The 27,966-nt window shown below is 44.7% G+C and overlaps 1 protein-coding gene across 4 annotated transcripts in view; it reads right to left on the bottom strand.

Moving 5' to 3' along the window:
* The window catches only part of LOC133376856 (membrane-spanning 4-domains subfamily A member 4A-like), a 30,386-nt gene extending 5,416 nt beyond the window's left edge, over positions 1-24,970 (bottom strand). The window contains exons 1-4 of one of the 4 annotated variants that reach the window (XM_061609720.1): positions 24,888-24,970; positions 12,126-12,250; positions 11,722-11,832; positions 6,525-6,581 (exon numbers count right to left, since the gene is read on the bottom strand). In XM_061609720.1, the coding sequence (XP_061465704.1) occupies positions 6,525-6,581; positions 11,722-11,832; positions 12,126-12,185 (228 nt within the window). In that variant the 5' untranslated portion in view covers positions 12,186-12,250; positions 24,888-24,970. Of the gene's footprint in view, positions 1-6,524; positions 6,582-11,721; positions 11,833-12,125; positions 12,251-12,671; positions 12,767-20,087; positions 20,257-24,887 lie in introns of those variants that run through there. The other 3 variants (XM_061609721.1, XM_061609722.1, XM_061609723.1) reach the window with 3 other exon arrangements.
* Positions 24,971-27,966: the final 2,996 nt, after the last annotated feature.

Below are 27,966 nucleotides of genomic sequence, written 5' to 3'. Positions count from 1 at the left end.
CAGAGAATGCTCCCAGCATCAATGCTTTTGGGCCTAACATAAAAGAAGGTGCTTCCATGGGTGGTGGGTCACCCCCAGTAGAGTAATACCAAAGGAGATTTCTTCTTTGGCATACTACTTCAGGGAGACACAGGGGTGCACACCATTTTCATTAGGAATTGGGTGAGGGAAAGTGGCCTGCCTCTGTATGAGAGACTGCGGTGGGATTGGTTTCACTCGGGCTGTGTACACACTGTGTGTTAATGTGTATTCAGTGCAGGATGCAGACACACTTTAGGGTGCTACACACATGATGTCATCCCCTTGTCATCCCTGTCCCACACTCTTCATTGATCTAAAGTACTTTTTGCAGGAACAGCTATAATCCATTTTGTCCCGAGAATGCACTTCTCAAGTGCTTGCTGCCTGAATGCGTACAGACAGTGCTTCCTCAGGTGACTCCTATTGGGCCACCCTATATGACATCTCAGGGCTGTGCCACTCTCCCTCATTTCCATGCCCATTCACCTGGGAATTACCTTTTCCCTGTGTATCAGTATATCAATACATTTAGCCTGTTTTTCGCTCGAAAAATATTAAGCATATATCTAAGCTGTATTCTAACCCGAACTGTTGGCGTCTTATCATCACTTTTTGAACTTCTTTCCTTGCGAATCAGATCTATACCGCCAGAGACCAGTTGAGGAAGTGTGGCATAGCGGTTCAACGTTATTTCAGGGATCAGGCCCCCCGAAATCGCTATATAATTCTCATGCAAATTGGCCTAGTGCTTGCGGAGTTACATTCACAATGCCCTCTATTAGTTCACCAATCCTTTCGTCTCCTTTAGCTCGTGACTCCAAGATGCCCGAACAACATTGGGCTTCCAGATCCACCCGTGAGACAATCTCCCCGACACAGGACAGTTTTGAGCCAGAAGAACTGCACCTCATGGAAACTTATAGTCGTCTACCTGAATTTGAACGTATGGCAATTATCAATAGACTAAAACAGCTGATTGAATGTCTAAATAGCGTACGTTCAGAAGACTCCTTGTCGGATTCTCAACAGTGCCCACCCATCTATCCAGACAACTCAAGCAAGTCTCTAGCCACGGTCGTTGTTGAACAATATAGCCAACACCTATGTCCTCTGCCCATTATTACCAAGTCTCCTGCTTTTGATGGAGCCATGCAGACAAGCTGCGCTCCTCGCCGTAAAATAGCTCCTCCTTCTATGGAGGCTGCCAGTGATTCCACCTGGCTACAGATGCGTTATTTACAACCTGAGGAACTAGCCTCGCCAAATAAGTTACATCTTCCAGTCCCAACGTTACAAATGTTGCGGAAAACTTCTAATGTAAGCATCTTAACCCCCGATATTAACACTATCACTTCATGCCCTTGACAACAACCCTGTCTTACCCACAGGACAAAACACCCGACCATTACGTCAGACCAAGGGTTAAATACAAATTCTGGCTCCCTCTGTTCCCCTTCTGAGACTCAATTGAAATTACTCTCTTGGAACATTGCTGGCTGGAAGAGTAAGACTTTAGATCTGGAGTTATTACAAGATTTACAAGCATACGACATCATTCTATTGCAGGAAACATGGCTGACAGAGGATGAGACACTCTTGCTTCAAGGGTTTAAAACCTGGTTGAAACCGGCCAGGAAATATGGTGGCAAAGGACGTGGGCGAGGCGGTTTGGCAATATTATTGGCTACTAACCTTGATTGCCAAGCTGTTTTACCCAACATCGAGGCCCCAGAAACTTGCTTAGCTTTGGGAATTACTATTGCAGGCTTTCCACCTTTTATCTGTTTAAATGTATATGTTCCTCCGGCAAATTCAACTTCGTCGGATTCTCCTTGGCCTCCCTTGGAGAAATTTGTCGAAGTACTCTTAGCAAATTATCCCACACATGAGTTCCTCTTAGGAGGAGATTTTAATGCTAGGATGGGCCATAGATATCCCAAAATTGATGGAATCCCTTGGGAACCACCCGAGGGCTTCCCTCTCTTATTTAGATCAGCCAGAGATAAGGTAGTAAATAAGTATGGTATGGCCCTCTTCCAACTGCTGCTGAAATTCCATCTTATCTGCCTGAATGGTTCACCTCTAGACTCTTCAAATGGATTTTTCACTTATATAGCTCGGACTGGTGCTAGTGTCATCGATTACTTCTTGGGTTCCCCCTTACTGATAAAATGGGTCAAAGAATTTACTGTCATCTCGAGGCCAGAAAGCGATCATCTTCCCTTAAAGTTAGTTTTCCGGGCCTTTCCAAATCCCCAAGCTGTTCCCTGCCAGGCCCCTCATTTGGCCCAGCTATATGGGCTAAAACGCCTTAGATGGACCACAGACATAGGTCTACAAGCCCACCGCCTTCTGGCATCGGATTTACTACTAGACCTCCGACATATAGCCATAACAAACTTCGAGGAGAGCTTCCGGGCATATGAGTCCATAGTAGCCCAACTCACTCCGCTGACTGCATCCTTAACCATTGCCTCTGTCCCCCTAAAACCAAAAACCTGGTTTGATAATGAGTGTAGAATCGCAAAAAAGCAACTCATTAAACAAATCAGAATAGTCAGAACTACAAATTGCCCAGAGACTTTCCAAATTTTAATACAACTGAAAAGAGCCTACAAAAAACTTTTAAATGATAAGAAGCAAACTCATTATGCTGCAAACTGGGCGGCATTGGATGTGGCTGCGAATTCAGGCAATGAGGCTGAATTTTGGAAGCTATTACAAGGATCCCTCGGAACAAATGATTACACCCCCATCCCTCCCATATTACAGGAGGAGTGGATGGTGCATTTCCAATCCATTTTCGGGAATCTACATCCTACCCCACCGGTTGCTATAGTTGATGTCTTGGCCGACCTTCCTCCTTGGCCCCCGGTAACAACCGCGGAAGTTATGGATTTAGCCAAATCCCTCAGAGCGGGAAAAGCCCCCGGCGAAGATATGCTTCCACCAGATTTCCTAATACAGGACCTCTCTTGGTGGGCCCCGCTCCTGGCCTCCCTTTTTACCAACATAAATAATACCGGAGCTATCCCGACAGGTTGGTTGACCAGCATCGTGGTACCTATTTTTAAAAAAGGCAACCCGGCGCTCCCTTTGAACTATCGTCCCATTAGTCTATTGAACGTACCTATGAAATTGTACTGTAGGTTATTACTTAATAAGCTGAGAGACTGGGATCTTACAAATTCAATTATATGTGATGAACAAGCCGGTTTCCGGCCTAAGAAAAGCACCACAGATCAGGCATTTATATTGTACCACCTAATTAGGAAAATAAGAACTAAATCCTACAAATCTTTATATATCGCCTTTGTTGATTTTTCAGCAGCTTTCGATTCTGTAGATAGAGAACTTTTGTGGGAAAAAATGGCCCGGTCTAGCATAGATAAAAGGCTTTTATGGCTTATTAGGGCCCTCCATCAGTCGAATGTAATCCAGGTTCGACTGGGGAAAAACGGCTCCCTCTCCCCTAAAATCCCGGTCCACAGAGGAGTTAAGTAGGGGTGCCTTTTGGCCCCCTTCCTGTTTAACTTCTTTATTAACGATATAGTGGAGGTGCTCTCCTCGCCTGATTTTTTTCTGCCTTCAATCGGCCAGAGGAAGATTCCTGCCTTATTATACGCGGACGACCTGGCCTTATGCTCTTTAACCAGAATTGGTCTTAAACGTATGATTTTGAAACTGGAGGAATACTGCCACACGCAGAAGCTCACGGTCAACCAGTCTAAAACCAAAATAATGGTTTGCGGGAAATTTATGAGGTCTCAAATTTCCTGGTCATTAAACGGTGCACCAATTGAACAGGTTCGAACCATTAAATATCTTGGGATTCACTTTTCCAATACTCTTTCTTGGGCTCCCCAAATTAAAGCCATGTCCCTCCTAGGGGCCCGCGCCTTAGGTCAAGTTAAAAGTTTTTTTTATTCTTGTGGAGGTCAACTTGTTGTCCCTATGGTGAAAATTCTAAAAACTAAAATCCTCCCGAAAATATTATACGGCTCCGAACTATGGGGAGCTCTGGCCAAGCCCAAATTAGAATCCATACAAAATTCATTTATGAAGCAAATTCTTGGACTCCCACCGGGGACCCCTGCTGCCCATTTAAGGGCTGAACTTGGTCTCCCCTCTCTTTTGGCTCGTTTTGACCTGGCCTACCTGCGATATTGGCTTCGTATTGCTAGCTCAGACGATTCCTCCTTGGTCAAACAGTCCTGGTTGGAGCAACAAAAAACTGCAGGGTGGGCTCAAGAATGCCAACTGATTCTTGATAAATATAATCTGCCCCGCACCAAATTCTTTGAATTAAGCAAGGTTGCCCTACGTAATTGGATTTTTGACCAAGACGCTATCCAGGATCGAGCTACCATTGCGATGGCATCATATTCAATTTGGTACCCAATTATAAAGCCCAACCACTCTCTCTCTACATACTTGGGAGTTTTATCATTTGCTCCCATTAGGAGAGCGTTTACTACCCTTAGATTCCAAACCATGCCCTCGGCCTTCCTAGAAGGCCGTTACCGTAGTATTCCACCCTCCCATCGTTTTTGTATTTACGGCTGTAAGGCTATCGAGGAGATTTCACATTATCTCCTCTACTGTCCCTTATATGAGGATCCAAAACGCAAATTTTTACTTCCTGTCCTTGCCCCTAAATATCTTACTCCACAGAGGAATTGGTTATCGTACTCCTGGCCGATAATTATAAAGAGGTAACCCTAGCGGTGGCTAACTTTGCCTTAGCGGCACAAAAACTGAGAGCGAAATTTTCCATTGAAATATCTTAGTAGAGCCTTAAATTTGAGTTATGTTTTTTAAATGAATTTTAATGTTATACGCTATGTATGTTTGTATTCACTGTGTTTGCACATGGCCTATGGCTAAGTCTGCAATAAAATTTTACTTCAAAAGACATGTGAAAAATAATAATAAAAAGCTTGGTCGAACTGTGCCTGTGAAACTGCAGCAGGGCATTAGTCTTTCTGGCAGCACTCAGGGGGCGTAGAAACACTAACTGAAGGGAGAGGAGTAGAGAAGACCAATGTGCTCTAAGTGCTAAACCAGTCCACCAGTCTGTACAAATGGCACAGACAGCAGGTGCCACTTCAACAAACATTATAGCAGGAAAGTGTGTGGAACTGCAAAGCACTATGTACAAAAGCACTCTAGGGGAAAACAACCCACATACGTTTCAAAGGCTATGTGTGCACAGGCCCACAGAGTCAGAGCTTGAGTAGAGAGGGGCAGAGATTGATAGAGGATTAAGGTCCTTTGGGTGAAAGATATAGTAGGCCCAGGGTGGGGGTTTGAACAAATTATTTTTATCATTGTCCAAGACTGGTTGGAGGGTGGAGGGGAAGAGGATGTGCTACAAGAAGACAAAAGGCTTATGATAATTGAAATTCCATACTTTAAATTGCTTTTATCCCTGGTTTTATTAGTTGCTATTTGATAATGCACTGGCATTTTAGGAACCTCAGTTTTTGCACTTTACTAATAGTATGTTTAATATATTGGGGCTATTTATAGAGGATATCACCATCTTATTTCTACCCTGCCCCATTAACTCTACTTCTTAATTTATTGATATCTAGGACTTTATTTCCATTTTGCATTATATTAACATCTTGGCAGATCCTCTCTGTGGTGTGGGATGTTTCCTGTTGTAGTGTTTAGGTAGCTTTGTGAAGTGTCTGGATAAGTGGGGTTGGGGAGCGACTATCTTGGTTGTGACAGCAGGCGGACGTATGGTGGTAGATCCAGGCCTGACTGGTGCCTGGAAGCAGTATTAGGCTGGATGTGAGTTAACAGATTGAATCTGAATAAGATGGAGGTGCTGTGGATTGCAGTCCAGAGAGTCATTGATGGAGTTACACTCTCTCTGAAAAAACAGGTATGGAGCTTGGGGTGTGTTTCTTGATCTAGCTTTGATACTTGATGCACAAGTGGCATCAGTGGTAATCTCCAGACTGGACAACTTGTGTCCTATATCACGTCAGGTGTGGGGCAGGTGGGTTTGGACCCCTGCTGTACTTAATTTGGCCTGCTGGCCTTAGGTTTCCCATGCCTGCTGTATACATTCTGATGTCAGATCAAGACACACTTTTTTGCACAGACCTTTGGGGTTGAAAGATGTTACATGGTTTAATTGTACTGAGCAGCATGTAACCCACCCTGGGACCACATGGTGAAGGGTAATGTCTATAAATAATGTCTATAAATAATGTCTATAAATAAATAAAGGCACCATCCTGAAAGGTCTTTGGGTCATCATCGGCAGCAGTGATGAGGAACCTGTGGTGCTTCAGATGTTGCTGGACTACAGTTCCCATCGTCCCTGGCCATTGGCTATACTGGCTGGGGTTGATGGCAGTTGGAGTCCAACAACATCTGGTGGACCACAGTTCCCCAACCTGAACTGAGGGGAAACAATAAGCTTTGAACAATATAACTGGAATTGGTCTCTCTTGTCTTTCCTGCAGTGACCCTAGCACACTCACCAGGCCCAGGTTGTTGGCTTTGTCTGCAGCAAGGGTGAGAATGCCAGCCAGGATTAACTGGAGTGAAATAATGAAAGAATGATAATGTGACTGATACAAGACATACACAAAAAAACTCCATATAAATAATCCAGGATAACAAGTCGCAGCTGTGCCCTCACAATACAAACTGCAGGCTAGAATTAACTGCAGGCTAGAATTAACATTCTGTCCCCCTAAGCATACATTGAAACTACAGAAAATGTCACCCTCCTATCATGCATTAACAACTCTTGGGGTGTGGCTAAATTATATTAATGGAGTTATACTGTATTAAATGTAGATCATTGCTCTTGTCTTTAAAAAAAGATTGTGTGTTTGTCTTTTTGTATTAGTGCTGTGCCAGAAGCATGCAAGTAAAGTACTGTAATGCTCAATATTCTACAACAAAGGCTCTTGCCATATATGGAGGGAGAAATGCCAGACGTCCAAGCTGGATTTAGAAAGGGAAGAGGCACCAGAGATCATATTGCAAACCTACTTTGGATAATGGAACGGAACAAGGAATTTCAGAAGAAAATCAGCCTGTGGTTTACAGATTACAGCAAAGCCTCTGACTGTGTACATCATGAAAAACTATGGAATACTTTAAAAGAAATGGGGGTGCCACAGCATCTGATTGTCCTGATGCGCACCCTATACTCTGGACAAGAGGCTACTGAAAGAACAGAATATGGAGAAACCGATTGGTTCCCAATCGGAAAGGGTGTGAGACAGGGGTGTATTTTCTCACCGTATTTGTTTAATCTGTACACAGAATATATCATACGGTAAGCAGGATTGGACCAAGATGAAGGAGATGAAAATTGGAGGGAGAAATATCAATAACTTAAGATATGCAGATGATACCATATTATTAGCAGAAACCAGTAATGATTTGAAAAGAATGCTGATGAAAGTTAAAGAGGAAAGCACAAAAGCAGGACTACAGTTCAACGTCAAAAAGACTAAAGTAATGACAACAGAAGTTTTATGTAACTTTAAAGTTGACAATGAGGACATTGAACTTGTTAAGGATTATCAATACGTCGGCACAGTCATTAACCAAAATGGAGACACTAGTCAAGAAATCAGAAGAAGGCTAGGACTCGGGAGGGCAGCTATGAGAGAACTAGGAAAGGTTCTCAAATGCAAATATGTATCACTGAACACCAAAGTCAGGATCATTCAGACCATGGTATTCCCGATTTCTATGTATGGATGTGAAAGTTGGACAGTGAAAAAAGCGGATAAGAGAAAAATCAACTCATTTGAAATGTGTTGTTGGAGGAGAGCTTTGCGGATACCATGGACTGTGAAAAAGACAAATAATTGGGTGTTAGAACAAATTAAATCAGAACTGTCACTAGAAGTTACAATGATGAAATTGAGGTTATCATACTTTGGACACATAATGACAAGACATGATTCACTAGAAAAGACAATAATGCTGTGAAAAACAGAAGGAAGTAGAAAAAGGGGAAGGCCAAACAAGAGATGGATTGATTCCATAAAGGAAGCCACAGACCTGAACTTATAAGATCTGAACAGGGTGGTTCATGACAGATGCTCTTGGAGGTCACTAGTTTATAGGGTTGCCATAAGTTGTAATCGAGTAGAAGGCACATAACAACAACAGAAACATCTCTTTTGTTTTCATAGAATCATAGAGTTGGAAGGGGCCTTGTAGGCCATCGAGTCCAACTCCCTGCTCACAGCAGGAAATCCACAGCTAGAGCATCTCCTGCAGATAGCTGTCCAGCCTCTGCTTGAAGACATCCAGCGAAGGGGATCCCACCACCTCCCTAGGCAGTCGGTTCCATTGCCGAACTGCCCTTACTGTCAAGAAGTTCCTTCTAATGTCCAATCTGAATCTACGCTCCTGCAACTTAAAACCATTAGACCTAGTCCTACCCTCTGGGGCAGCAGAGAACAAATCTGTACCCTCCTCTATGTGACAGCCCTATGTGACAGTCATGTCACCCCTCAGCCTTCTCTTCACCAGACTGAACATGCCAAGTTCCTTCAACCTTTCCTCATAAGACTTGTTCTCCATACCGGCTATCATCCTCGTCGCCCTCTTCTGAACCCGCTCTAACTTGTCTATATCTTTCTTAAAATGAGGCGCCCAGAACTGAACATAGTATTCCAGATGAGGCCTGACTAATGCAGAATATAGTGGGACTATTACTTCCCTCGACCTGGAAACTATAGCTCTGTTTATGCAGCCCAAAACCGTGTTTGCCTTTTTGCCGCAGCATCACACTGCTGGGTCATGTTCAACTTGCGATCCACTACAATTCCAAGGTCCTTCTCACACGCACTACTGCTAAGCTGGGTATTTCCCATCCTGTACCCGTGCATTTTGTTTTTGTGGCCTAAATGCAGAATCTTGCATTTGTCTTTATTGAATTTCATTTTATTAATTTCAGCCCAATTTTCTAGTCTATCCAGGTCCCTCTGGATTTTATTCCTGTCTTCCATTGTGTTAGCTATCCCTCCCAGTTTCGTATCATCCGCTAACTTCATAAGGCTTCCCTCCACCCTGTCATCTAAGTCATTGATAAAAATGTTGAAGAGTATCGGCCCCAGGACAGAATCCTGTGGCACTCCACTCAAAACCTCCTTCCAGTCCGAAACAGAGCCACCAACGACCACTCTTTGAGTATGGTTTTCCAACCAGTTGTGAATCCACCTGACAGTATTTCCATCTAGTCCGCATTTTACCAGTTTGCTAATCAAAAGGTCATGGGGGACTTTGTCAAACGCTTTGCTGAAATCTAGATAGATGACATCTACAGCATTTCCACCATCTACTAAGCTAGTGACCCGATCAAAAAAAGAGATGAGATTAGTTTGACAGGATTTTTCTTGACAAACCCATGCTGGCTCATACTAATCACAGCATTGTCATCTAGATAGTTGCCAATGGACTCTTTTATTATCTGTTCTAATATCTTTCCCGGTATTGAAGTCAGACTGACCGGCCTGTAATTCCCTGGATCTTCTTTTTTACCCTTTTTAAAGAGCGGGATGACGTTTGCCCGTCTCCAATCCTCCAGCACCTCTCCCGTTCTCCAGGATTTCTCAAAGATGATGGCAAGAGGTTCCGAGAGTACATCCGCAAGTTCCTTCAATACTCTGGGATGCAGTTCATCAAGCCCTGGAGATTTGAACTCATTTAGGTTAACTAGGTATTTCCTGACTATCTCCTTATCAATCTTGAACTGCAATCCTGACCCCTTACTGAGATTGCTACCGATGCAAGGTTGCACACTGTTCCCTTTTTGGGAGAAAATGGAGGCAAAATAGGTGTTGAGCAGTTCTGCCTTTTCCTTGTTATCTGTCAACATTTTGCCATCCTCATTGAGCAGCAGTCCCACCGTTTCCTTGGTCTTTCTCTTGCTTCGAACATATCTGAAAACCCCCTTTTTGTTGTTCCTCGCTTCCCTCGCCAGCCTCAGCTCATTCTGGGTTTTAGCTTTCCTTACGCTATTCCTGCAAGCCCGAGCCGCTCGTCGGTACTCTTCCTTGGTGATGCGTCCTTCCTTCCATTCTTTATACATGCTCTTTTTTACTTTTACCTCCTCCACCAGTCTTCCATGTAGCCACACTGGCTTTTTCCAATGTCTTCCATTTTTCTGCCTCTTTGGAATTGCTTGCGATTGCGCTTTTTGTAATACGTTCTTCATGAACTCCCACGCTTCTTGGGCTCCTTTTTTCTTTAGTCTATCTAGCCTCGGGATCCTACCAGTCATTTCCCTGAGCTTGCTAAAATCGGCTTTCCTGAAATCCTGAGAAGAGAAATTACATTTGAAAATTATCTAAGGGGAGAGAAAATTTCATTGAAATTCTCATGAGTGGGGTGCAGGGTACCTGTGGTACTTAACTTCACTTTTGAGTTGGCCAAGGGTTGTTTGTGGGTACCCTTTTGTTTCATTTTGCAAATCACTTCACTAGTGGTATGCACTCTGCAGCCTTACCAAGTTAAAGCCCTGGGGAAGACATCATGAGGTAACTCCCCTCATGGGGCTTTTTCAGGTCAGGAAGCATAGCCATGTAGGAAAGCTATAGAGGGCTGGAGAAATGTTTATTACGGGAAATAAAACCCCATACAGCACACTTGGCCACATTATAATAATAAGGTAAGCTCAAAATCCAGCAGCCACCAAAATTCTAAAGAAATTCTCGAGCACCATGAGAATGAGGCAAAAATGGAACCCTATTTCTTTCTTTCTTTGATTTATATCCCACCCTTCCTTTCAGTAGGAGCCCAGGGTGGCAAACAAAAACACTCAAAACACTCTAAAACATCATCAAAACAGACTTTAAAACATATTAAAACAAAACATCTTTAAAAACATCTTTTTAAAAAACCTTAAAAAAAATCTAAACAAATAATTCCAACGCAGATGCAGACTGAGATAAGATCTCTGCTTAAAAGGCTTGTTGAAAGAGGAAGGTCTGTGGTAGGCGCTGAAAAGATAACAGAGATGGTGCCTGTCTAATATTTAAGGGTAGGGAGTTCCACAGGTTAGGTGCCGCCACACTAAAGGTCTGCTTCCTACGTTGTGTGGAACGAACCTCCTGATAATATGGTATCTGCAGGAGGTCTCACCTGCTGAGCGTAGTGATCGACTGGGTATAGGGCTGCCAAGGGCTTTGTACACCAAAAACAGAACCTTGAACTTAGAGGAAGAAAATTTCTGAGAAACTGGAGAACAGATTTTGGCACAGCACAACTCTATATAGCTAGACCTGAGCCATTTTATCTGGCTTTTACAAAGGACCCAATCCTATGCACACTAAGGAATGCAACCCCAATGGGGATTGGGTGGGAGACTATGACAAGATTTAGAAAGGTCCAAAGGCCATACAATTGAAAACCCTGATTGTGCAGCTTTCGAAATCGCACAGGGTATGTGCAGAAGTATCATTTCCTGTCCTGCTCAGAGCTTTTGTACTTTCAAGAACTCTTGTTGCAAGGTGAATCAACTCTCTTTGTTGTACTGTTGCAATAGTCCAGTTGCCCACACCCTCACATCTGTTGTAGGCCTTCCATGATGGAAGATGTCGGAAGACAGCATACTTTAAAAGTAGAGGTGCTCAGGGTCATGTAAGAAGCTGTCACTATTTCAGAGACTGCAAAGAGCTGGAAAAGCAGATGGTCTTGACTTACCAATGCAGCTGAATAGAAATGGGTGCCCAGCTCATCCCTGTAGACACAAGGGTACATGAATAAGATGACTCCAAAGGCCATCTGGAATAGCCCAATCACCACCAGAAGGGTCTATATATAAGAGATAAGCAACCTGTCATTACAAAGGGACTTGCTTTGATGTAACAAGATAGGGAATGACTGAGTATGCAGCATTGGGAGAGGCAGAATGGGATGGGGTACGGGGCCTCAGTCATTCAAAGGGTAAAAGAAACAAAGCAACAGGCTCAGAAAAGGCATTCAGATCCCACCCCCAATGCTTCTTGGCATGAGCTGCACTTATAAGGTTAGGATAATTGACGAGCTACGTGAGGAAGGATTTTATGCATACCCCGGTTCCTAAATCTCCCAGGCACAATGCTCACCCCAAAAACTCTGGGATGTCCCCTGAGGAATCTCTGCAGTAGGAGTCCAGCTTCTGACATGGCAACTTCAGAGCCTCTTGATGTTGACTAAAGCTCTCACGGGCTCCAGGACATAGTTGTCAGTCCTTTAAATGGAACAATATCAAATAAATTGCAGGCACCTGTTATAAGTGCTTGGGCTAACCCCCACTTTGCTTCATTTGGAGTCAAAGGGGTGGCAAGGCCCTGGAGTATTCTGGATTTCATTTCCCACCCTGCACCCCCTGTTTTCTGGCTCATTGTGCCTTCCTAAGTACTGTGAAAGGAGGACAAGCAGCAAGGACCATCTTTTCACACTTTCAGAGGAACTTGCAGATGCTGAATCATTCTCATTTCTTGGCTGTTTTCAACAATCCCATTGTTTAAAAACAGCATTAGAAAGCAGAACTAGTTTTTTCTGAGTGTCAGCAAGAAATACACACACAGTATGAGATCACCTCATATAGATCCCTCCTTTTCATGTTGATTTGTAAAAGGGAAAGTGTATTTAAGAGTAGGGCTTCATACCCAATATGGCAACCTGAGCTCTAACATGTATAACTACTAGGGTTGCCAGGTCTCCGGTTTTCTGCATCTCCGTCCATCTCCGTCCATCTCCGGCCTCCGGCCATATTTGGTGTGAAGAGGCTGATCTCCGGCTTTTGGACCTCCCCCTCAGGCACGCATGCGTGATTGACACGCATGGCTGCTGGGTGGGAGGAGCGGCCAAGATGGACGTTTCTGGCTGCGGTTTGCATCGTGGCCGATAGAGCAGTTTGGAATCTCGTTTGGAAGCAGAAGGCTGCTGGGTGGCAGGAGCAGGTTGGACTGTGGCTGATTGCAGAGAGAGGCCTGAGAGAGAGAGAGGCAGAGAGAGGCCTGAGAGAGAGAGAGAGGCCTGAGAGAGGCCAGAGAGAGAGAGAGAGGCCTCAGAGAGAGAGAGGTGAGAGAGAGAGAGAGAGGCCAGAGAGAGAGAGAGAGGCCTGAGAGGCCAGAGAGAGAGAGGCCTGAGAGATGGGGCTCAGCAGTCTCTGGCCATCACCACACCTTGGGGGAGGAAATTCCATCACACACACACACACTCTCACACCCCACCCCACCCTCTTCCTTTTCTGATTGTGGAAAGCTGGTGGTTCCATGTCTGCCACTGCTCCTTGGATTGTTGAAAACCAAATGTTTAAATAAGCAAAATGTATAGCAGGATGAGGTTGCCATGTGATTTTTCCAGCTGGGGTTGTGTGTGTATGGAACTTCAGCAGGTGAACAGGCCCGTCCCCTCATGTCTGTGACAATGAAAGTTCTACGTCTTGAATTTCTGACTGCCACCCAAAGAAAGCTGGCAGCCCAGGGAACAGGTGGGTGCAGAGTGGGTCTTAAAATAAAGAAAGAATCTTGCAGACGGAAGGCAGGGAAAACCAGGCCAGGTTCCCCAGGAACAATGTCTGTTTCCTAATCCCTGTCCCTGATAAATCACAGTTTCCATTTTAAGCATCACTTGTGTTGGAATTGTGGAAATGCAACTCGATTTGGGTGTTTCCACGTCTGGAGGGAGACAGAGAGGAGACCTCCAGGTTGCTAGGCTGTGCCTTTCCTTTGGTCATATGCTCATCTTCCTTCCTGAAAACTGATACCTCTTAGGAATGCCGACCACACCTTCCAACTCTCTCCTTCCTGCTTCTTCTCTGGCTCTTGAAGAGAAGAGATGTCTTTGCTTTGTCTCTCTCACTTGCAGCATGAGGGCAAAGGCCTTGTCAGGTCCATGAACCTCCAATGCAGGTAGTTTACTAGAACTAGAATCCCTTTCCTATCTATTGTGTATTTCCTTCAATGAAGCAAGCTGTTCCTTATTTTACTAAGTCTGAATCCTCAGTTATTGCTGCAGCGTAAAAGTCTGCTACTTCACAGGGAAAGTCTCTCTCTCTCACACACACACACACACATACACACACACACATCAGCACTGGGTCTGCTCTTGATCCCAAACCTAACTCTGCTAACAAGTTTCTAGTCTTTTTTCAGCATTGAGTTGCCTCCACTCAAGACTCTGGAAGTTAAACCTCTCAGTGTGCGTGCAAAGCCCCCCGCAGCAGAGTAGGAAGCCTCTTTTTGTCTGTCAAGAGCCATTGACCACCAGCAGCCAAATCAACCTGAGGCCCCAGCTGGCTTTGTCTGTGGGTCAGTGGCCTGAGGAGATGCCTTGGGTCAGCTGCCAGCCTGCCCAATGTGCACTTTCAAAATTCTCCTCAAGCAGAGACTGCCCAGTGCTGAACACCCTCCCGCCTGAGAAGAGCCTGTGGAGCAGGTGATATTGGGGGACCTGCAGGCCAGAGCCCGTCCCCCCCTTTTAAATCAAGGGAAGATGGCCGTAACTCAGTGGTAGAGAACATGGACAGTCGCTGCCAGTCGCTGTAGACAGTGCTGATGCTGAACCAGATGGACCAATGGCCTAACTCAGTATAAAGCAGCTCCCTGTTTAAATCACCCTTCATTCAGAACCATAAGGACTAGAATCTTACTTTATTTTTAGGGAAACTGTTGTGCATGCAGAAGGGCCCAGGTTCAGTCCTCAGCGGCATCTCCAGGTAGGGCTGAGAGACACCCCTGCCTGAAGCCCTGAGAGCCGCTGCCAGTGCAGACAGCACTGGGCTAGAGAGCACCCATGGGTCTGCATCCAACATTCCTGGGTAAATGAAGCGGATCCTTGCATCTGGTCCAATCCTGCCTCAGGCCAGGGCTCGGACTCTTAGTTTGCCTTGGCCACCCTGCTTCATCTGCCCGTGCTGGGAGCTGCACAGCAGGAGTTGGGCCCATCTGTTCTCCTGGTACCTTTCAGTAGTTTTCAGGTTCCCTTAAGGACATAAGAACATCTAGTTCCTCACCCCAACCGTAATAGGAAGCCTGCAAGCAGGACCCTTCTGGGAGGAAGGGCGGGATATTAGTTTAATAGATAAATAAAATAAATAAGCGCAACTGGCCTTCAGAGGCATATTACCTCCAAATGTTAATGCAGCTTCAAATAGCATTTGCCTTTTTTGCAGCCACATCACACTGTTGGCTCATATTCAGTTTGTGATCAACAACAATCCCAAGTTCCTTCTTGCATGTAGTATTGCTGAGCCAAGTATCCCCCATCTTAATAACTGCATTTGGTTTCTTTTTTCCTAGGTATAGAACTTTACACTTATCCCTGTTAAATTTCATTCTGCTGTTTTTAGCCCAATGCTCCAGCCTATTAAGATCCCTTTGAATTTTGTTTCTGTCTTCCAGGGAATTAGGTATTCCTCCCAATTTTGCATCATCTACAAGTTTGATAAGCATTCCCTGCCCCTCCTCATCCAAGTCATTAATAAAAATGTTGAAGAGCACTGGGTCCAAGACCAAGCCCTATAGTAGCCTGCTAGTTACCCCTCCCAGGTTGAGAAGAAACCATTGATTAGCACTCTGAATATGATTGTGTAGCCAACTGTGGATCCACCCAATAGCTGTTCCATCCAGTCCACATTCAGCTAGCTTGCTAATCAGAATATCATGTGGCATTTTGTCAAAAGCTTTGCTAAAGTTGAAATATATTGTGTCCACAGCATTCCCACAGTCTATCAGGGAGGTTTGTTGTTGTTGTTGTGTGCCTTCAAGTCGATTATAACTTATAGCGACCCTATGAATCAGTGACCTCCAAGAGCATCTGTCATGAACCACCCTGTTCACATCTTGTAAGTTCAGGTCTGCGGCTTCCTTTATGGAATCAATCCATCTCTTGTTTGGCCTTCCTCTTTTTCTATTCCCTTCTGTTTTTCACAGCATTATTGTCTTTTCTAGTGAATCATGTCTTCTCTTTGTGTGTCCAAAGTATGATAACCTCAGTTTCATCATTTTAGCTTCTAGTGATAGTTCTGGTTTAATTTGTTCTGACACCCAATTATTTGTCTGTTTTGCCTAGAATGCCCTCCCTTGTCCTTAACATGGCTGCAACCATATCTACTCAGAAGTAAATCCTATTGAGTTCTATGGGGCTCAGTTCCTTAATAAGCATGTTTACAGTTGCTGCCTTCAGGGGCATCTATCTGTGCTCCCATCTAACGTCTCTGCAACACTAAGCTCCTTTCTTCCAATAATGGCCTGGCCTGAGGGCACGTAAACCCTTCTTGCCAGAAGCAAGTAAACTAGATTAAATGTTCCCTAAAGGCGTTGAACTGTGACCTGGCAGACCAGGGTTCGAATCCCCACACAGCCATGAAGCTCCCTGGGTGACCTTGGGCCAGTCACTGCCTCTCAGACTCAGAGGAAGGCAATAGTAAACCACCTCTGTCTGAGTACTGCTTACCATGAAGACCCTATCTGGGATCAACTTGAAGGCAGTCCATTTCCATTTTGCATCACCCTAAGCTTGTGAGAAAGAATGACCTTGTCACTTCAGATGGACCTAGGAACACCCTATTTTAGGTAAGATTTCTATTTTAATCTCCAGAGAATTTTTTTTTGAATGGTATGCTCCAAGCAACTGTGGTTGATACAATGTATCATGTTTAATGATATCACTAGGGCCCACCCTGTGATGTCACTAGGGCCTGCCCCCATTTTCTCAGGTTTTTGGATGGTTCCGACCTGGCAACCCTAATAACTACGCTTTCAAGGAATGCAGCACAGGACTGCAGGCCACAGAACAGGAAGGCAGTCTGTGTCTTGGTGCAAACCTTGAGGCAAAGAGATTTCTTCCTGCTTTTTGGTGAGAGCTCCTTCACATCACTTCAGCTGTATTCCACTGCCCACTCCCTGGGCCTAGGTTAGGTAATCTCTGCTACCTTTCATTCCTTATAGCAGTAGGGACCTTTTATCTCTTGAGTATAAAGTTATGAATGGGTTAGGATATTTATGACTAATGCTACCATGCACCCAGTACAGTAGGGCCCCGCTTCCAAGCGCTTTGCTTCCGGGCGTTCCGCTAATGCGGTGCCTTTCATTCCCCGTTTTAAAGCCGATTTTGCGCTTTTGTGGCATTTTGCAGCATTTTGTGGCATTTTCGCGTGACGCGCCCCATTATACTCAATGGGGTTCCGCTTTACAGTGATTTCCGCTTTACAGAGGCGGTCCGGAACGGAACCTGCCGTGTAAGCGGGGCCCACCTGTAATTTTGTAGTGCTGTTCTCTTTTTTCTCAATAAAAGAAAGCTTTGCATTAGTCTGGTTCGGACCTGCATTCCTTGGGTTTTACACACACTATTTAGGTACATTTAAGGGCAAAGCACCTGGTTTATCCCTAGCAAAAGATCCCCCTCCTCTCAAGGAGGCGTGTTTAATGGGACACATGCGTGGCAGGTTCACACATTCAGGTTCCCAACAGACACATGTGTTAACATACCTGAAGAATGCTTTTTCCTGGATGGTGGGTGAACTGAGGTGGATTTCGATCAATACTGAACAAGTCTGACTGCCATTTTCCCTAGACAGGGGGTCACGTAGACAATAGAGAATAGTGCTGTTGTAGTGAAAATGTGCCAAGAACACTGATATTGCAGGAATGAAGGGAGGACAGATGGAACAGGGGGCAGAGCATCATTGTAGCATTGTAACATAGACTAATGCAATGTAACTGTTGCCATGATTGTGACGGAGGTAAAGGTATATAACTGTCTGTAACTAACCACCATTTTGAGGAAGAGAGTTAAGTCCTGTACTCTACTCTGGCTAAGCGCTTAGCTAAATAAACAACCTTGAAACAGGCTTTGGCTTCATTATTAAGTCTCCTCAAAAAGAACTCAGTGGTAAATTCCACGACAATCTTGGTGGGATGTGAGGATCTCCTATCTGGGTCAACCCGAAGGGGGAAGGTCAGAGCGGCGGTTTGTGCACATTCTGAGAGGTAAGAGGACCTCGTTTTGATCAAATCCTCCCGCTTAGCTCCCACCTCCAACCCCGGGACTCTTGGACGGGCGGTAAGAATTTCCCATAGTTTATCGAAGCCCTTGCGTTAAGGTCCCTCCCTGGTTACATCCACACTCACGACAAAGGGTAAACAGTCCCACAGTCTCTGGTTTGAGTGTTAGGATTGGATTTTTCCCCGGTTACACCAACACTCACGACTAAAGGGTAAGCAGTCCCACAGTCTCTGGTTTGGGTGTTAGGATAGGTTTGGAGGACGTCCTAATGAGCCGTGAATGAAACTGATACTGTTCCAACTTTTTCTCTCTGTCTGCTGGGGACGCCTGGCCTTTCTAAACTACCCTTCTCCACCGCTTGATCAGTTTCAGCTCCGGACAAAACATGGGTGGAGGTGTGTCTTGTCCTGATGAAACCCCCCCCCTGGGGTACATGTGCCAAAATTATGGAACCCGTTTGGGTCCAAAAAAACTGCTCAAAAGCTGGTGAAGCTGACTCACTGGTGGAGTGAGTGCACCTCTAACCGGCCTGAGCTTCAATTCCCGGAAACGGCACTTTTGACATGGACAAGCTCACCTATTTATGGGGAAACTGGAGAAAACAAAGCCTATGCATATAGATTTCTGGGTCCTGTGGAAAGAGGAGGCAGAACACAGGAAACAGAAATCTATAGTAACAAGTCTTCAAGATTCTAACAAAAAGTTAAAAGCACAACTGGAGGAAAAGAAAACGAAAATCGAGAAAGAAAAGGAACAAGAAAAAAAATGCATGCCAACGCCCCTTGCTGCCTCTGTACCCAAGCTTGCTAGCCACCGCCCCTTTGCCGCCCTATAATGAGGTACCAGAAGATATTTTGGATATTTTGGGCCCCAATGGCTGGGAATGCTCAGCCTCAAGCTCAGGCAAATGCTATTTTACAGTCAGAGCAGACACCACTTCTCCCAGCTTGAGCGGGTGCCATTTTAACCTCTGGAATACCCAAACACTCTAAAGAGAAGAACCCCCCCCCCTGAACTTACTAGAGAAGAATGGCCACTGTCTCCTGAGGAATTAACATTTAAGGAGCAGTTTCCCCGTCTTGTCAGTGCAAGAGTTACAAAAAGGGTTAAAAGCAAAGTTTGAAATTGTAGCTACATCCATAGACAGCCGCACCTGCCCCATTTGCCAAATAAAGTTGGGAAAAAAAGACAGTGATGGAGGATTTACCTCTATCCAGTTTAATCCGGAAAACTTCCCTGGGTGCTTTCCCCAAGTTCAGTCAGCCGGCATGTATCTGCTTCGCCCATACCCCCCACTCCCCCATCGACTGCAGGTGGACAAATTATTTTTGTGCATGTTCCCTGGACAACTGCGGATCTCATGAACTGGTTCAATATCTTCCCGAAACTCAGGGAGGCTCCCAATGAATTTAAAGAAAAGCTGGAAGCAATCATTAGTGTTTACAATCCAACTTGGGCTGACATGAACCAGCTGCTCTCTGGACTCCTGTCCCCAGAACAAAAAATCAGCCCTGACAGCCCAAATGGGAGTAGGAGAGGACAATGAGGGTCTTCCATGGAAGTCTGAGGATCCCGGACATACCACGCAAGCTGAGAGAATGCTCTTAGCCAATTTGCACACCCGCACCCAGCTAGTTAATAAAAGAAACAGCTAGAAGCCGAGAAATACTGCATACCGAAAGTACAATCGCTCTGCCCTTCCCTGTTAACCCTTCCTTGGCTCCCCACCGCATTCTTGCAGCAGTAGTGTTCAAGAGGACGACCTTCAAGACAACTGGGCTCCCTACACTCCATCAACCCTGAGTTGTTTCCAGAGGAACAGTTTCAAAAAAGGAATTTTTTTTAAGCATGCTCAACTTTTAACTTGATGTTGTCTCAATAAACTAATTTCTCCACCTCTGATGCTGCCATTCCTCTTATAGTTGCTGGCCAGCTGCAGCATTTCTCATAGACTCTTATGCTTCCAGGTCCACAGTTCATCAAGCTGACCTGTCTCATCCACCATCAGGAGAAATAGTGACTGAGTTTGAAGTAGGAGGTCAACTAGCAACCTTTTCAGCTGCTCCACTCACCTATGACCATATCTTTCTTTCCCTGGTACCAGTTCTGTCAATTTCTGTATAAATTGCACAATACTGTTATTGCAGCTCTGATGGGTACATTTGGATCTTCCCTTTTCTAATCCTCATGATTGTTCCTTCTAAAGCTACAGAGGCCTTCCCTTGGAATGATGTGGGAAAACTGCTAGCGGTGGAACCAATCGAGATTCGGTGTCCACCTGATAAACCTTACCCATCAGTAAAGCAATACACTCTCTCAGCTGAAGCAATTGAGGACATCCAGCCTGTGATTGCCTCACTGCTACAGCAAGGTATTCTTGTATGTAATGTGCTTCCCTGTAATAGGAAAAAGCCGCTTCTTAGGTTTTTGAGAGCGGCTAAATACTAGGCATTGGATCCCGAACTTTGCAGCCTATTGAATGAAAGGCAGAATGTGAGGCTTCCTTTGTGGATTTAAGAAAGGCTGTGGTCCAGACTCCTGTTATGTTAAACCTTTTTTCCTCTTTTGCCATGAGTCTCAGGGTTCTGCTGCAGAAGTACTCTGTCGACCTGGTGGCTAAAGGATACCCTCCTTGGAGTACAGCCTTGTTTGTCCAGAAGTCTGAGGACTTGGTGCAAGGACGTTCCCTTGCTGTGTTGGTTCCCCATTCTGTGCATTCTCTCCTGCTGCACAGAAAAACTCAGTTCCTTTCTTCTCAATGTCAAACTTCCTATGGAACTGTTAGTGTTCATGTACCTCACAGCATTTCTTACTTCAGCTAGTTCACCTTGGGAGGTGGATAGCTTTCCTTATTTACAAGGATATGATGACAATGGAACTATTCTGCTTACCCCACCTAACAACTCTGTGCCCCTCTCAACCCTGCTTCCCTTCCACCCCTTCCTTCTGATGGAGAACCTCATTCAATCTCTCCTCAAGATTGTTTGCAGGTCGTTGAACATCTCTCCACCCCTCGCCCCGACCTTCGTGACGTTCCTCTGGATAACCTTGATCTTATCCTTTTCACAGATGGCTCCTGCTTCAGAGGTGACACAGGAGTTCTCAGAAATGGCTATGCAGTGTGCTCTCCACATGAAGTCCTAGAAACCTTTTCTCTGCCAACTCTCCAGTCTGCCCAAGCTGCAGAGCTCGTGGCTCTACAGAGAGCCTGCATTCTGGCATCCAGTTGCTCTGCTAATATCTATACAGACTCTTCTTATGCTTTCAAAACCTGTCATTTTGTGGGTCAAATTTGGTCACACAGAGGATTCTTGACTTCAGCTGGCACACAAATTTCTCATTCAGCTCTTATTTCTGCTTTACTGTCTGCTCTTCAACTTCCTAATTCTGTTGCTGTCATGCACTGCTCTGCCCACACCACTGCTACTGATCCTGTTAGCCGTGGCAACGGCATGGCGGATGCTGCTGCTAAGGCTGCTGCTTTTAGTGCACCTCCTTCTCCCCACCTTCCTTCTCAATTGATTCTCCTCCCCTCATCTGTTCCTGAACTACCAGAACTCGCTTTGCTTCAGAAAACTGCCCCAGAGCATGAAAAAGATCTTTGGGTCCACTTTGGCTGTCGCTTACATCCTGACTCTGTTTGGAGGAATGTCTCAGGCCGCTTTGTAGCCTCACAAGCGCTTCTTTTCCCTCTTGCTCAGGCGACTCATCACTCTTCTCACCTGAGCAAAGGGGGGATGCTATTGCAAATTTCGACTCTCTGGTTTGCTCCTAAGATTACACCTGTTCTGGCCCAAGTGGCATCCACTTGTTCAGTATGTTTAAAACACAATGCTGGCAAACCAGAACGTCCTCTTACTGGCACCACTCCTTGGGCCTGTGGACCATTTCAGCATGTTCAATTGGACTTCATAGAAATGCCAAAATGCCAGAACTACAGATATGTATTGGTCATCATCTGTCATTTTCCTGGTTGGGTAGAAGCATTTCCATCACGGCACGCAGATGCTGCAGCTGTCTCCAAGGCACTGCTTAAACACATCATCCCCCGATTTGGCTTACCTCTGCAATTGGATTCTGATCAAGGTACTCACTTTACAGCTAAAGTGGTACAACAGCTTTGCCATGCCTTAGACATTAACCCAGCCCAGCCCAATTACAGTCTTTATTGGAGGGTCACAAAGAACTTCTGGTCTACTGCACTAATCTTCCCAAAATGTTGAGAACTCTTTCCTCCCAGGTCCAGGAAGCCGCTCCTGTCCCGCTAGATGTGCCTGCTCATCGGTTCCAACCTGGCGATTGGATCCTGGTTCATGAATTTCTGAGAAAAGATTGCCTTCAGCCTTGATGGTCAGGTCCTTTTCAGATACTCCTGACGACATCTACCGCACTGCGCATCGCTGAGAGGACAGCTTGGATACACGCATCCCATTGTCAAAAGGCCCAGCCGCCAGGCGAGAGTGAGAGAGGCCAGCTGAATCCTGATGGGACACCAGGAGGAAAGACCAAGGGAAAGGAGTCCCTTCCTAAGGACCACCATCCCTACCATCTGAGGAGAGGCCCTTGCGCTGCCAGAGGACTTCATGAATGACATCCTATCTACCTGGGAGAAGTTAGGACTACGAAACCGAAGAGTGTCTGAGAAGACAAGACAAATAACATCTATCCATTCTAGAGCCAATGAGGTGCAACCCCTTCGGCAGATCAGCTCCCCAGATAGACTTTGAGCTTATCGAAGTAGCACATAGCCCATTGGACTCTATTGGACCTTCTCACACCGAGGTGGGGAGGCCAGTGACTTGCATTGCTAGAGATAAGTTTGGCTTCATTGCTGTTTGCTTGCTATTTCTTATAATCACAATTATAATATGGCTCCTGCAGGAGTTAGGCTTGCTTTCCTAATATTGTATAGCCTCCTTTTTACAGGACATCCTGATTGAAGTAGGAACCAGAGCTTGGAAAAGTTACTTTTTTAAACTACAACTCCCATCAGCCCCTGCCAGCATGGCCACTGGATTGGGCTGATGGGAGTTGTAGTTCAAAAAAGTAACTTTTCCAAGCTCTGGTAGGAACACATACCTAAGGCTAATGGTCGATCTCGCTAGAGGGATGAACAAGAGTACTTGCTGGATCTGTATGCATACCCCAATTTACGAAAAGGAAGGTATCCCACTGGTAGGAATACCTCTGAATGCAACTGGTCTTATCTCAGATGAATGATGAGTCTCTGAAAAGTCTCGATACTACTCAGTATGTAGCCCTGTCCGGATGGACAAAATGTGAACTTGGTTTAAAGTTCATGGGAGAAACATTCATTGGTAGCAGCCAATGTGAATGGGTCCTTCATCGAGCCAAAGGTAGATGGAGTCTCAGTAACTCTACTGGGCCAATTATGAGGAACAGGCGGAGGGTAATGGAACCATTGTGTATGGCTCTCGGGCACCAGTGGCTCTCATATTACAATGAAACCTGTACTCAAGAAGAAGCCACCATAGCCGTGCTTATGTATGGCGAGAAAGGGGTGAGACAAGATAGATTTGCTCACATCCTTCCTCCCTTAATGGGAACAACACATAGTTATTGGTGGATCTGTGGATATAAGGATTGGAAGAAATTACCCATTAACGCAAAAGGAACTTGTTATATTGCATCAGGATTGTGGACACCTTTCCTAAGGGTCTGATACGAAATTATCGAAGGGTAGCCCCAAGTCATAAAATCCTGGAAGCTTATAAAGATCTTAAAGCTCCAGGTGAGTCCTGGCTATGAGGTATCTTCCCCTTTTATGGGGCAGGGGCAAACCATTTAGATATCTTAAGAATTTGTACTCTGCTGGAGAACTTCATGAATGAAACTGCTGATGCCCTTTCTATGATTAACACTGAACTTAAACAAATCCGACAGTTTGTCTTACAAAACCGCATAATGTTGGACTATCTTTTGACATCGCAAGGCAGAGTCTGAGGTCTTATTGGCCCAGAATGCTGCAACTACATTGTTGACAGCTCTGTAAATATCACCGGATCTATTGAGAATATTCGCCTATTAGCATCTAAGGTGCATGAGGTTAAGACCTCTGGGTGGCAATGGAGTCCGGGGGATTGGTTCAGTGGCCTAAGAGGCTGGATAAAATCAATCCTCTTAGGACTATTGTTGGGTATGTTGTTCCTCTTTGCCATGTATATCTTGGTTAATTGTGTATTGTTTTGTTTAAAGAGTACCATGCAAAAGACCACCCAAATGTTAACACCGGCTGAAGTGAAACAAATGTACTTGGAATTTGATAGACAACGGATGGAGGAGAAAGAGCAGGTGTTATCTATCATGCAAATTGGGATGGGACTCGAAAGGAGTCCCATAGGGGGGAGTGAGGTGGATTTCGATCAATACTGAACAAGTCTGACTGCCATTTTCCCTAGACAGGGGGTCACGTAGACAATAGAGAATAGTGCTGTTGTAGTGAAAATGTGCCAAGAACACTATTGCAGGAATGAAGGGAGGACGGATGGAACAGGGGGCAGAGCATCATTGTAGCATTGTAACATAGAATAATGCAATGTAACTGTTGCCATGATTGTGACGGAGGTAAAGGTATATAACTGTCTGTAACTAACCACCATTTTGAAGAAGAGAGTTGAGTCCTGTACTCTACTCTGGCTAAGCGCTTAGCTAAATAAACAACCTTAAAACAGGCTTTGGCTTCGTTATTAAGTCTCCTCAAAAAGAACTCAGTCGTAAATTCCACGACAGAACCAAGGCCTCTTTTGATTGTGATCTTGAGAGAGCACATGGTATTCTCCTTTCTCAAACTTCTACCTACTCTCTCCCTCATGTTTATCCATACATTTCTATCCAGTTCCCCTGACACTCACCTTTGCTAGACTCAGCAGAGGAGATGTAGCTGTGTGGTATGGTGGTCCCTCTCCAGAGATCCAGCTATCTGAGGCTTTCTACAACTCCACCAGAGTGTTTATGATCATCTTGTAACACTGATGGGAAATGTCCCTACCTCTCTCTCTATCCTCCCCCCCATCCTTGGCCACCAGTTGAGGGAACTTTCAACACCAGCATTGGCCCACTTGAAGCAATTTCCTCCTTACTCCATATGGTTATGTGTATTGCAAAGAGGCCATAAAATGTCCCTGACACCTTCCAGCTAGCTTCCTCCCCAGCCCCCATAGACATTACACTGATGTCAGTTAGAGGAAGGAGAGCATGTAACTCCTTTTTCTAAGGCACATTGCTGTCTGTCATATTGCTGGAAATACCTTTTTGACAGAACACTGCATGCATGGAGCTGAGCTCTTAATACCTTCAGACTTAATACCTTCACAGATCTATCTGTTTATTTCATTAATATCCCACCTTTCCTCCAAGGAGCTCAATATGGTGTACATGGTCCACCCTTCCCCAGTTTATCTACACAACAAACCTATGACGTAGGTTAGGCTGAGAGGCTGTGACCAGCCCAAAATCACCCAGTGAGCTTCATGCTGAGCAAGGATCTGCAGTCTGATCTCCATAGCCTTAGTTCGGCACTCTAACTGGTACACCACAGTGGCTCCAGATGAGAAGAACATGTCCAAAGACATCTTAACTTTAGATTCCATGTTCATATTATTTGCTTCCAGAAGATGAGGCTTGGACTTTTCTTGAACTCTGAAGGAAAGGAGATCCAAAGCAGATATGTTACTGTTTGAACTTGACATATGATGGAAACTTTCTGTGCAAATAGTTACACATACCATTTGCAGAGTCCCGTCACTGAGCTCCAAATGCTTGACCTTAAACTCAGTAAAACACAAGGATCGCTCAGTCCTTAAATCTTTTCCATTTCGTCAAGTAACATCTCTATTTTGCAGGGGTTGTGGTTGTTTCTGTCTGCTCTTGAGTAAGGCCACTCTTCCTCTTGCTCTCTTTCTCACACCCACACTGAGAAGAAATTACATCCACTAGATCCCCTCATTCCTTATTTGAGCTAGAATTACACTGTGCTTTAACTGGCATCTGCTGGTAATAAGAAGGATGAAGATGGAAAAATAAGACAAAATGGATTTTGCACAGTTCAGAACTGGAGTTTGCACAATTAGTTTGCACAGATATTGCAGTATACATTTAAAATTGGCACGAGGATGAAAGGTGCATTATTTGCTGCTTTTTTGAAAGAGTCAGGGGATCAGCTTTAAAAATTGGGGGCTTAGTGAAAAAGAGGAATAGTTCCCAACCCACTAGCTGAAGATCAATGCAATAGAGCAACTTTGGTTACTGAAGGGGCACAGTGCCTTCACATGTTAGCTGTGATGGTAGGTGTAAAAAGAAAAGCATGAGACAAGATTGGTTGAGACCTCATGCTATGGATGGAAGAATCTGTCAATGTTGGTTCTCTCCGTTTTTAATGTTTCCAGTCTTAAATTCATTTCTCCAGATTTCTGCAGCTATTTGCAATTTTAAAAAATCCTAATGAAAATTCTTCCATATTTTAATGCAAATTTCTCCTAACACACATATTTTGCATGGACTTTTGAGTAACGTGCACATTTTTTGTAACTATTTCTCCTAATATAATGCATTTGTGTATATTATTTCACTAATATATTAATTTTTATGCACACCTTCACATAAGATATGCATATTTATAAACATTGTATGGCAGGAGAACTGCACCGCAAAGTTCCGATAAGTGTGAATTTTGAAGGATGGCTGTGTTTTGGTTCTTTTATTGTTTCAGAAAGTGCAGGTTTGATAGATTCAGCTGGAGATGTGAACTGAATCAAATTTCTCCCCCATCCCTGCCTCACCCTGACCAACTGACTGGAGACTGAGGCTGCAGGACTACACAGGTGGAGGCATTGTTCATGGTTGTACAATAGGTGGCTTGCGGGTCTGTAGAGGTGTGCCTTTGGGGCAGAATAGCGAGAGATAATTAGCTGGTGGCTAGAGCCATTTCAAGGCATCATAGGTGGAGGATCATGAATTATGTAATACTGTGCTAGAAACTCAATAGAAATAGAAGGGTTGTGGTGTGGCTTGAGGGAAGGCAGGTGTGGCTGAAGTTCTGCTCAAGTACTAACAACATGAAGTAGGCTGCAAGAAGTGCTAAGAAACCTGAAGCACTCCAGAAAACTTCCAGTCAAGTTCAATACAATTTTTCATCAGAGTCACTGGCTCTTTGAAGTATTCTGCATGGAATATTTTCAAACAATGTTTTCCTTTATGTCACAGTAGATGTCTTGCACAGCACCATCCTCATCCTTTGTATAGTGGAACACATGAAGTGACTATTTAATTGAGACGCCCATTGAGCTCTTTCCATATCATCAGGTCAAATTTGCTCAAAAATTCACTGCTTGCCCTGCTGTTCCCAGGGGAGAGAAGGGCAGAATCCATTGGTTCCTCACATGTGCCAATAAATTCCACATATTGTGGATGAGACAGAGTTTCCAGCTACTTGTACATGTTTGAAGATATGCTTACATCATCCACACTGTGCTTGACAGCTGGGCAAAATATACTCCAACAGGCCACAACTGAAGCATTAGCAAAAACATCTGCAGCAATTATAGCTGCCACATAAAATGTGGCGCTCTCCCAGGCTGATGTTCTTTTTAGAGCGCTAATGGAGATCAGGCCAGTCCACCCAAATCATTCACATGTATCACTGCTTTCAAAAACTTTCTACATCAGGGAAAATTGTAATAATTTGTTGACTACCAAAAGCGACTCTAGGACTGTTAGTTACTGTGCAAGTAGAGAGATCTGTAAATGTTGCCACTGGTAAATCTAAGGAAGACTAAGAGTGCAGGTCCTATCTACAGTACCCAGTGAGCTTCAGGGGGGAGGAGGGATTCGAACCCCCTGGTCTCCTTGGTCCATGACCGGCACTCAAACCACTACATCAAACTGACTCTTGAAAGCATTTGATTCTATCCCATGCACCTTCACATGCTTTAT

Source organism: Rhineura floridana, chromosome 2, assembly GCF_030035675.1.
Source record: "Rhineura floridana isolate rRhiFlo1 chromosome 2, rRhiFlo1.hap2, whole genome shotgun sequence".
Taxonomy (NCBI): Eukaryota; Metazoa; Chordata; class Lepidosauria; order Squamata; family Rhineuridae; genus Rhineura; species Rhineura floridana.
Note: the sequence above shows the minus strand (reverse complement) of the source record. Positions and strands in the feature narration are given on the sequence as shown.